This window comes from Furipterus horrens, unplaced genomic scaffold, assembly GCF_987537825.1.
Source record: "Furipterus horrens unplaced genomic scaffold, mFurHor1.1.pri manual_scaffold_1, whole genome shotgun sequence".
Taxonomy (NCBI): Eukaryota; Metazoa; Chordata; class Mammalia; order Chiroptera; family Furipteridae; genus Furipterus; species Furipterus horrens.
This window is the reverse complement of record NW_028327171.1, coordinates 1,378,258-1,389,740: the sequence shown is the minus strand read 5'-3', so window position 1 is coordinate 1,389,740 and position 11,483 is coordinate 1,378,258. Positions and strand designations below refer to the sequence as shown.

The following is an 11,483-nucleotide window of genomic DNA, read 5'->3' as shown; positions in this document are numbered from 1 at the left end:
AGAGAGGACCACAGCAAGATGCATCATGATTAAAATGCCAAAGGTTCAAGATAAAGAGAATCCTAAAAGCAGCAAGAGAAAAGCAGAGAGTTACCTACAAAGGGGTGCCTATAAGACTCTCAGCTGATTTCTCAAAAGACACTTTGCAGGCAAGAAAGGACTGGCAAGCAGTATTTAATGTAATGAAAAGCAAGGACCTACAACCAAGACTACTCTATCCAGCAAGGCTATCATTTAAAATGGAAGGGCAGATGAAGTGCTTCCCAGACAAGGTAAAGCTAAAAGAGGTCATCATCACCAAGCCATTATTATACTAAATGTCAAAGGGACTTACTTAAGGAAAAGTAGATCAAAACTATGAACACTAAAATGAGAACAAACTCACAACTACCAACAACTGAATCTAAAAAATAAAAACAAAATCCAACTAAGCAAACCAGAATAGGAGCAGAATCATAGGTATGGGGATCATTTGGAGGGTTATCAGTTGGGAGGGGGGAGGGGGAGAAATGGGGAAATGGTGCAGGGACTAAGAAGCATAACTGGTTGGTACAAAATAGACAGGGGGGAGTTAAGAATAACACAGGAAAGGGTGAAGCCAAAGAACTCACATGCACGACCCATGGACATGAACTAAGGGGGGTGGGATTGCTGGAGGGAAGGGGGGTACTGGGCAGAGGGGAGCAAAGGGGAAGAAAACTGGAACTACTATACTGTAATAACAATCAATATAGTTACAAAAAAAGGCATGCTCACGAACCGACGGCCAACATGCTTCTGAGAAAACGCTCACCGCCAGGGCAGAGGCTGACTATACATTCATCCTTGTGGCACTGTTCCTCTGGAGAGCCCTGCCCGGGACCCCCCACACACGCAGGCTCGCTGTGGTCGCAGCCAAGGTCACCTGCCTGCAGCACTTCGGGTTTGCTGCACTTACCTGTTTTCTTTCTTTCTTTTCAGCTTATCTTTCTGATTACAAAAGTAACACATGTTTTCTTTGGAGTCTAGAAAGTACTGAAATATTAAAAAGGAAATGACAATTCCCTAAAATCCCGTCACCTCAATCGCCACGGAGCTCCGTCCAGTCCCTGCTTGCCTCCTAGTCGACGCCACTGTTTTGGCGGGAGGACAGAGGCTGGCATGGGAAGGAACCAGGTGGGCGGGACAGAGGGGACACGCGTGTGGAATTTCCAGCGGGCAGGAGGGAAGGCAGAGGGTCAGGTGAGCTTTCAGGGAGGGAGGAGGCTGCCCAGAGAAGAGAGGGGTCCTGTACAGCGTCACTGGCTTGTACCTGCCCCAGGAAGCGTGGGAAAGAACCTGTCTGCTCATCTATAAACGTGTCCTAGACTCGGCAGGGGTGAGGTGTTTGCTCTGTGTTTACTCTCTACACCTGTGGACTGTAGCCAGCATTCCTTTCAGGAGAGTGGATTCACATGGGAAAGGCACAGAAAGAACAAGAATTTAAAAAAATTTTTATTTATTGATTTTAGAGAGGAAGGGAGAGAGAAACATCGGCCTGTTGTTCCACTTACTTATGCATCATTGGTTGAGTCTTGTATGTGCCCTGAGCAGGGACAGAACCCACAACCTCAGTGTGTTGAGATGACACTCTAATGGAGCTACCGGCCAGGGCATGAATAAGAATAGCACTTGTTGAATCTCATCTTCTCTTTCCTCTGAAGACTGATTTCATCTACTCTTCTGAAAAACACAAGGTTCTTTGGAATGGCTTTTCAAAACTTTCTTCACACCTACATCATGAATACACAGAGTGCCACCATCGATGTCCTTTGAGAGGCGGCCGGTCTGCACCTGCAGTGTGATCAGCCCCATGCACCTGGCCATCTCTGTAGCAGGCGCCATTGCTCGGCTTCCGGGCCTGCTCACAGGCGAGTTTGTCATTGGCCCCGAACTTCCTATTGGAGGATATGTCCTGTCTGCCTGGAGTGATGGAGACCGAAGTCCAGCAGTCGCTAGGCAGGTGTCCCAGAGCAGCTAGAGGTGCTGCTGCCCTGGCTGGGTAGCTCCGCGGGCTGGAGCACCCTCCCAGTACACCGAGGTTGAGGGTTCGATCCCTGGCCAGGGCACATACACGAGGCGCTCAACGGCTGTACAAATAAGTGGAACTACAAATCAATGTCTCTCTCTTCCACTCCCTCTCTAAAATCAATTTAAAACCAAGAAAAAAGAGGTGGTGCTGCCATCTTCTGAACAGAAAAATGGTAGAAAACCCTGAAAAACCCCGACACGGCACCCAAAGTCTAGCTGATAACACGCATTCCCCAAACAACGTGCTTAAAAGACCTCCCAACACCATCGACATAAAAGCCAACCCTATCCAGAAAAGAACCTCCGAAATTACCCGCCTCAAGCACAAGGACCTTACGAGCGAAATCTCGTTCCTCGTCCACTCAAATCTCAGTAGGGTGGACTCGCTGCTTCTCCCGGGCCCTTCCTTTTCCGCCTCTCACTCCTTCTCGCCCCTCACGCCCGCGTTTCCCCGCGGTCCCAGCCCCTCCCGTGCCAGCTGTGTGCTAATGACTCCCAGATCCCCACCGCCTCGCAGCCATCTATCCTGACTGCACCTGTGTTTATCCAACTGCCTCCCAGACATCTTCACTTATTTGCCCCAGGGGCAGCTCAAACCCCACAGGCCCCAGAAGGAAGTCATTTAATTCACTTTAGCTCCCTGAATGGGGCCTCACCTCCTCAGAGGTAACACAGGGGTATTACTAACAGCCACCTCCCACAGAAGCCCTTATGGAGATTAAATGGCACAGAAGAGCCTGTCAGATGGACCCTGGCACATGTGAACCATCTACAAGGTTTACACACGATCCTCTTCGCTCAAACCCATCCCCTCCGCCCACTGTGTTCCCTGCACTGACTTGTAAACAAAACCACCCACCTCACTTAAGCCAGAACCCCGACCGCCTTTCTGGACGCCTCCCTCTTCCTCCAGCTCACAGCCCCTCCGCTCCACTTCCCAAATACCTGACCTGTCCCTCCTCAGCGCCAGCGCCGTGGCCCCCAGCATCCCCCGGGACTGGGGCTACTCTTGCCCTGACTCCGCTCCTCCTCGGAGAGAACACAATGCACGACACCCCCTGCCTCCCCCCTAAAATCTTCCCGTGGCTCCCCACTACGTTGGGGACAGAGTCCAAACTGCTTGGAATGGCACGGAGACTCGCCAGGACCTGTTCCGATAGCTCCTCCGGGCCCACCTCACTGCCCCAGCCCCAGCGGGCCCTCCTTGTGGGGGCGGGGGGCGATGTCTCAGGGCTCATCGAGCTCAAGCTGGAATGTCTTCTCCCAGCGCCGCCGCTCTTCGCACAAGCAGCGCGGGTGCCGCCTCCTCCGAGAGGCTCCGCCGGCCTCCCAGTGGCACGGATCGTCCTTCTCTGCTCCCCAGGGTCTCTGCCCTGACAGCGCGCTCCAGGTGTCATCTGCCGTCCGCCTGTCCTCGCCGCTGACCCGGGCTGTCCGAGGCCAGCAGGGGCTCCGGGCAAGGCCGTGCATCAGGGCACAGGCTTTCCACCGAACAAGGAAGAAGGTGGCTCGGCAGTCGGGACCAGGGCTGAGCAAGTCCACGCCTCCCGTGGCACAAGGCAGGTCCGCTCCACAGGGCCTGCGGGTCCTTCTCGGCGCTTCGTCTCGCAGCCCAACCGGCACAGCGGCGACACAGGCCGGGCCGCGCGGCCGGGGCAGCGAGGGGGCCGCACGTGCTCGCTCGCGGCCGGGCTGACGTCCTGCGCCCTTTGTTTCGGGCGCCGGCGGAGCGCGGGCCTGCTCGCAGGGAGCGGCGGTCGGAGACGCGCCGGGGGGGGCCGCCGCCTGCAGGGACCGGCCTCCCGGCGCTGGGGCCCGCGGCCGCCCGCCCTGGATGCCTCCCGCGCCCGCAGCCGCCGCGGGCGGGAAACCGCCCCGCGCCCCGCCGTCCCGCGCCCGCAGCCCGGCGCGCGGGGCGGGGCGGGGCCGGCGCGGGAGGGGGCGGGGCCGGCGCGGCGGGGCGGGGCCGGCGCGGGCACCGGAAGCGCTGGGAGGCCCGAGCCGTCCCAGGGTGCCCCGCGCGGCGTGGACTCGGGCCGCTGCCGCCATCCCGCTGGCGAGAGGCTGAGGGAGGCCGCCCGCTCGCCGGCCGGGCTCGTGGGGGCCAGAGCGTGAGGGCGCGGGGCCGTGTCAGCGAGACGCAGGGCGCAGCCGCCGCCGCCGGACGGACATGTTGGGGCCCAGCGCCGCCGCCGCCTCTTGTTCCTCAGCCTCCGAACGGCACTGAGAGGGGCCCGCCGCCGCCGCCCGCCCCGCCGCCCCGCTTCCTGCCCGGCCCGCGGCCCCGCCGCCCGCCCCGCGCCCGCCGCCGCCCGGCGCGAGTCTATGTGACCGGCGGGCCCGCCGCCGCCGCCGCCGCCGCCGCAGCGCGAACATGGACGCCGTCAACGCCTTCAACCAGGAGGTGAGGGGGCGCGGGCCGGGCGCCGGCTCTCCCGCGCGGCGGGCTGGGAGCGCGGCTCGGGCGGGGACGCTTCCTGCTCGGGTTCCGGCGGCCGGGCCCGCGCGGCGGCCTGCGGCCCGTCCCCTCCCCCACGGCCCGGCGGCGACCTCGGCCGCGTCTCCGGAGCCCGCCCGCGGCCCGGGTCGGAGCGCGGCGCGTGGGGGCGGGGCGGAGGCGGCCGCCGGTGCCGGCTCCCGCTGCCCGCGCCGCGGCCGCTGGACTCTGATCCCGGGCGGTTGGCGGCCGGACGGGCCGGTGGCGCGTCCGCCGGCCCCGGGACTCGCGCACGTGGGCAGCGCGGCCGGTGCGCGGGCCGGGGTGCCCGTGTCCTTGCCGGCCGCGCGCGCCTTCCTCGGGGGCCCCGGAGCCGGCGTCACTCCCGGGCGGTCGGATGGGCGGCGCGAGCCCGGAGTCGCTCGGGGGGCGCCCGACCCCGGCGCTGGGAGCGCGGCGGCGGCATGGGAAGAGCGCCCGCCCGGGCCGGCGCGGGGCTGGAAACGCCGGGTGCAGCCCGGGCCGGGGCCTCGGCGGGGCGCTGGTTGTGGGGGCGCGGCCGGGCGCCGCGGGTGGGCGCGGAGCCCCGGGGGCTGTCGGTGCGCTGCCTTCCCGGGGGCGCGGCTCGGAGCGGCCGCTCTGGATCCCGGGCGCGGCCGGGGCTGTTGCCCGTTGCCCTCCGCGCACCTGGTGCTGCCCCGGGCGGGCGTGTCGTCCGTCCTCCCGCCCGAGGACAGCGGCCCCGGCCAGGGTCCGTGGGGGCCGGTCTGTCTCCGCCCGCAGCGCCTCTCGGGTCCCGCGGAGTTGGGGGGCGTGCCAGGGAGTGGAGGTGCCGGCGGGCGGAGCTGTGGCGTTCGGTGGCGCCCCTGGGACTCGGCTTGGAAGCCAGCGGGAGACGGGAGCCCCCGGGAGCCCCTCGCCCTGAAGGACGTGGGGGAGCTGGGGAGACAGGGGCTGATGTCTGCTGAGCACCCACGCGCGGGAAACGCACGGCAGCGCAGTGTCCCCGCGGCCGCACCCGGCCCCGGGACGGCGGCGCGCGCGGGACGTCCGAAGTTGAGCGCGTGCCCAGGCGCGGCCTCGGCACCCAGCGCAGGGCTCCCGCTGCGCGCAGCCTCTCGTGTCGCGTGGGCCGCGAGCGTGGCCCCCGGCGCAGGCCTGGGACGACGGCGCAAGTGCGGAGAGAGCTCAGGCAGCACCTGCCGCGGGGCCTTTCCTGGGCGCTGCGCAGCCCGGGGGTCTCCGAGCCGGAGCAGAGGCCGCCGCCGGGGAAGGGCGGGGCGGGAGGGGCGCTCCCAGCAGCCGGAGGGTGGGTGACCGGGGCGGGCGGGACGGAGAGGACGTCACGGCGCCGGGGCGGCACGGGCGCAGACGCGGGCGCTCTCCGCTGAGGCCTGAAGTTTATAAACGCATTTTTAACCCGCCGCCTGCGCGGGAGCCTCCAGCCCGTCTTCTCTCGGCCAACGGAGCGTGTCCGCTCCGCGCCCCACGGCCGCCCTCCCCTCCCCCCGAGTCCGAGGCGAGCCCCTGCGCCCCGCGGACAGCGGAGCTGCTGTGCTTGGACCGACATGGGGCGCCGGTGTCCTGCCGGGGCGTCGCCACCGTATAACGGGCCGTTCGTTCCGCTGCGTGCGGTGCGCCAGCGCCGGGTGCTGCCTTTTAGGTCCTCGGTTCCCCCGTCGGGGAACGTCCAGGGGCTCCCTCGTGTCTCTGGGGCCGCTTTCCTCAAACGTCGGGTTTTGACTTCTTTAAACGCGAAAGTCCAGGACCACAGAGAGCCTCTGTGTTTGGGGACTATGTCTGTTGACACCGTATTAGACGTCGGGGCTGAGACACGCGTTTAGTGAGGCAACAGCCAGCCTTTGCCGTGGTGACGTAGTGAAACGCTTCGGAACAGAAAGACTCGGTAAGAAGAGCGACAGTGCTCTCCGTTCTGGAGTCTCCTTCAGACTTCGGTTAAGTGACATCTGAGTCCTGACCGGCTCCTTCGGTCCCTGGTGTCACACGCGTCAGGGCGCCTGGAAAGCAGCCGCACACGCGGGAGAAGTGGGTGTCCGCGTGCGGACGGGGGGCGCCGGTGCCCCGCAGGCCAGGCCCCCGGGTGAGACCCCGAGGTGCCCGGCCCGCGCCCCGGCTCGCCGGTCGTTTTCTCTCTAAAGCCGGACAAGGCAGCGAGCCCCGAAGTCGGGGCACTAAGCACGGCACCCCTTGTTGTCCGGAGGGCGGAGGCGAGCTCCAGCCGTTCCCACTGGGGTCGTTCTCTGTGGGCTCTTGTCTGTTTTTGCCTGTCGATCGCGAGGCGTGGTCGTCCCCTTCGGTTCAGATCATGTGATGAGGACGCCTTGTTCAGGGTTCTTTTCGCCTGTCGTGGTGATCTTTGGGGGCTCAGACCCGAGGTCTGTCTAAGAAACGTGAAGGCGTGGAGCGAGGTTTACTGCACAGGGAGAGGCGGGAAGAGCAGGAGCCCGGAGCGCGCTCCCACCCCACTCGGTCACGGTCACGCTGCCCTGCCACCGCGGGGGTCTGCGGTCTCAGAAGCCGCCCCTCGTCCCCTGCTGGGTGGGAGGCAGCTGGCTCTTCACCGCTTGCTGGAGCTGAGGTTATCACGGATGCTGCTGCTGAAAATGCCCCCTCCTAGTCTATTATTTTATAAAGTAGCTTGTTTCAGAAAAAAATTACATGGGCACATGATCAGGAACTGAGTCAGAGAAAACTGGGGGTAATGGAAAAGTTGGCTTATACAGTCTTATGAAATGAGAGAGAAAACTACCCAATAGAAAGTTGACAAACTGGTAGTTGTGTGTGTGTGTTTTGGGGGGGGGGTCCTTTTTCTACCAGATAGGAGTTGGAGGTTCTCTGCCGCGGAGCACAAGTGAGCACGGCTTACTCCAGTGTTCCAGGTGGCTCTTCGGTAGGTCACTGCACACGTTCAGACCTCATTCTAGGTACACCTGCATAACATGGTGCAGAAATCATTGTTACAGGAACGATGAACCTTTAGTGCTAAAACATTTGCTGAGGTAATATGCAGTATTCTTTAGCACACTTCGGAGCAACAGCATGTAACTTGAATGATCTAAGAAAACAAGCTATGTTATCAGATACTTGGAATAAGCAGCTTACCTGTTAACAGTTCAAATTTTAGGTAACATTGGTTGATTAATAATATTCTGTTTCTGTGGAAGCACAGAAAAGGTAGAATTAATAATTATTACATTTGCATTAGGATTAGCCTGACCAAGATCTGTTGAGAACTAGAAAAGACATGGCTACATTTGTGTGTTAATAATTAGAGGACTTCACAAACAATATTATATTATACTCTGGTCACCTTCATCCTGTTAAATATTTTTGCATGGCTTATTGATTACATATCATTGCTTTATAGTTAGAGGTCTTCATTGGTGCTTGGGAAAGCATAAATCAGTGTATAGAAACCTTGGTGTTCCGATGGAGCATTGGACAGGTGGTAGAGAATTCAGCAAGAAACCTGATGTATCCCTGGAGCGGAGTTAAGAATAGAAGCCACGGTTTGCTGCGGACAATGTAAAAGATGGCCAATAGGGCTCAGTTAAAAGTGGACGGCCATCCAAGTTCCTCTTGAAAGTTAGAATTTGTGTTTGGATAATTGGTGATTTTTGGCGTAAATCCATGTGGGTCAGTAATCCTAGTTGGAAGAGACTGTGGAGTGATGTATCTCGCATATTGGACATCTGGAGCAGAACTTTTTCTTTCCTTTTTTTCCTTTTTTTTAAAAGCACACTCCTCCTTTTAAAACAAAATTATTTTCAGAAACCATCATGGAATCAGCCAGGAAAGAAACCTGAAATTCATGCCAGTTACAAATAAATATTATGATGAAAATAAAGCTGATTAATATTTTTAAATTCCATTAACACTTTTTGGGAAAAAGTAGAAAAACTTGTCTATGTGCCGGTCTGTCACAATAATAAGTAATAATAATCGGATTTCTTCTCAGGCCTTAACTTCTGCATATTTGTCAATGACTCTCAAAGTTGATCTTCACATATTATGTTCAATAGCCAGTTGTAGCCAGATTGATCAATCTTATCTTCACCCGTAATTGATGGAAGAGCACTGGTTAGTAATTTTAGTTACAAAACGTTGTACGTGATGCAGCAGATATACCGAGTTGCAAAGTCTTAAACATAAGGTTACTTAGGGCAGGAATTTTTTCCAAAGCCCAGTTTACCATAAATCCTAGAAACCACAATACTGCTCATGCCTTTTTGCAGCTTTGAGGCTGGTGCCTTTCAGATGTCTCCTCAGTCAAAAAAATTTTTATTAAAATTTTTCACCCTTTTCAAAAGGTCAGTTGGAGTTTGTTATATTTGGTAAACATTTTTGAAATTAGGTATGAATGTTCACTTTCCTACATTTGCTACCTAGTGATGGCATTCTTCGACTCTTTAGTCATGGGTCTTCAAGCCTCGTGTTTCCCTGCACCTTTTGTTCCAAGCTGATTCTGGCCGTTCGTAAATACTCATCGCAGAAAAATACCTGTTTCTGGGAAGAACTGCATGCTGTTGCATTTTGGATGTGCAGTTTAGACGCAGGCGCGGAAGTGTGTACGGACCCCAGCGCGGAGCCGGAGGAACGGGCAGGCTCTCCGGATCCTCTGGGTGGCATCTGTGCGTGAACGCGGGGGGGGGGGGGGGGCGGACCTGCATGTTTGGGGCGCTGGCCGGGTAACGGGAGGGTTTCCTAACTGAGCTTGCCCGAGAACGGACTGCTTATTAAAGGGTACGGAATAACAACGCGCAGAGTCGGTGCTCCCTGCGGAGGCGCAGCGCGGCCTGTTCTGGAATCGGCCTCTGTGCTGGTGGAGTCGGTGGGGGTGTGAGTGAAGCCTTCGCCCTGGCTGAGATCCCCTCCTGGCCTGGGTCCCGAGTAAGTGACCGAGTAAGTGACCGGCAGAGCTGAGGCGGGACTGCAGCTCAGTGAACCGGGACGAGGTCCGGCCTCGGGACCCACCTGTGGCTGCTGCGGGGGCGGCGGGAGAGGTCGGGGTGGCGCGCAGACCTGCAGGTGGCGGGGGAGCTGGTGGGCCGTGAGGAGGGAGCGAGGGGCTCTCTCCGGAGTGAGTCCTCCGAAACCAGCGGTTCGGGAACGGGGTTCTGCCGCAGTGAATGGTGACGGAGTTAGGGTTTGGTGATAGAAGTGAAAGGCGGGAAATAATGCAGGTGAAGTTTAAACTCCTGTTTATTTCATTCTGTATTCTGTTTTCTTAAACGCATAGAGAGGGAGTTATCTCAACAGTGGTTTCATGTTTAGTATTAACTGTGTTTTTTCACTTGTATATGTTTTGTAAAAACCCTTGTAAATTTGTCCCATTTTAGGAATATTTCATCTTAATGTTTGCTTGTCTCCTAAGCAAGTGGAAAATTGGTTAAATATTTGGATTTCAAAGGATTTGACTCTATGGGAAGTAAATAGAATTTACATAGGAGTAGATTATATACCATTAATTAAAGGGATGTGTTATTTAATAGAGATGTCAACAAAAAACACATGTGAACAGTGGTTTCTCAGGTTTGGTTTGTTTGCTTCTTTGTTCGTTTAGAGATGGGAAGGTAGGGAGAATGAGCGGCAGAGAAGCAGCGATTGGCTGTGCCTGGACTGGGGCCAGACCTGCAGCCCTGGCCTGTGCTCTGCTGGGGACTGAGTGGCCCCCTTTCATTTCGCAGGACGACAGCCAGCCACTGAGCGTCTGCCCCCTCGGGTTTTACAGCCACAAGAGCTTCGGTTATGAAGATTTTTAAATGGGCCAGATTTTTAAACTTACTTAAAAAATTTTGTTTTAATAACTTTGGAAAGTTCTATTGAAGATATATAAGCCATTGACTTAGACATCACATGGGTTAGTTGTACCTGATTGTGATGATGCTATGGATTTATAATTAAAGTAGGAGAAATGCTCTCTATGTCTCAGACAGACATGAAGTTTTTTCATTTTAAAGTTATTGAGAGATGAAGTTAAATTAGAAAATAAAGGGAATAGTTCACCAAATACCTTTAACATTTTAGAATTTTTCAGGCTTTTTTCTTCTCCATTTGTGTTGGAAATTTTTATATGGTTATGGGATGACATGAAATTATTTTCTAATTTTAAATTGCCATCGTGGAAAATTTGAGAACATACTATTTTATGAATGTTTAGAAATGAAAGTATTAGATTTAAAAGATTTGGACGTTTTTTAGTTCTTGATTATATAGCTTTCCCCTTTTCTCTGAAAGTAAAACCCGCCGGTGAGGCGCATCAGCAGAGCCCTCTTGGCTTTATGCTGGCCTGCCCTGAAGAGCCGTGTCTCATCACGTCAGCTGGTTACTGATAAGGCTGAGCTTTCTGTGTTTATTTAGCTGGTGGGGTTGTTTCTGCTAATGGAGTTACTCTCTTCTGTGCGTTCTTCAGTTTCACTAGTACATGTTCCCTCACGTACCGCGGGCGTTACGTTCTGGGCCCCACCCCCCGCGACAGGTGAGACTCCGCAAAGTAGGAACCTTACTTTTATTTTAGTGTTTATATATATTTTAAGGCTTTATAAACCCTTCCCACACACTTATGAACCGTTCTCAGTCCCTTATTAACCTTTCCCACACTTTTATAAACACTACTTATGTTCTTAAACATATTCTACACTCTCAAACCTACGTAACTTTAACAACATACATATACAGCACCGCGAAATCCCACGATAGAGTGAAAAATCCGCGATACATAATCAAATATAATATTTTTAAAAATCCCGCGATACAGTGAGGCCGCGATAAGCGAACCGCGATATAGAGAGGGGCTGCTGTAGTATCTCTTCCTGTCTGTACGTGATACTAACTCAGTGTTCTGCCTCCAGGGAGAATGGCAGAGTGGTACCTACATGACGCGGTTGGTTTGCGGCCCCCACCCCCCACCCTGCGTCTCTCATTACATTCATTTCCCAGTAGGTCGTAAGAAAGTGTTCGCTCAAACAAGGGTTTG

The 11,483-nt window shown here is 56.0% G+C and overlaps 1 protein-coding gene across 1 annotated transcript in view; it reads left to right on the top strand.

Annotated features, from left to right (window-relative positions):
• The first annotated feature begins 4,356 nt into the window (after positions 1–4,356).
• The window catches only part of SCAF4 (SR-related CTD associated factor 4), a 48,913-nt gene continuing 41,786 nt past the window's right edge, over positions 4,357–11,483 (top strand). The window contains exon 1 of the mRNA XM_090271379.1: positions 4,357–4,453. Coding sequence (XP_090127505.1) covers positions 4,424–4,453 — 30 coding nt within the window. The 5' untranslated portion in view covers positions 4,357–4,423. The remainder of the gene's footprint in view (positions 4,454–11,483) is intronic.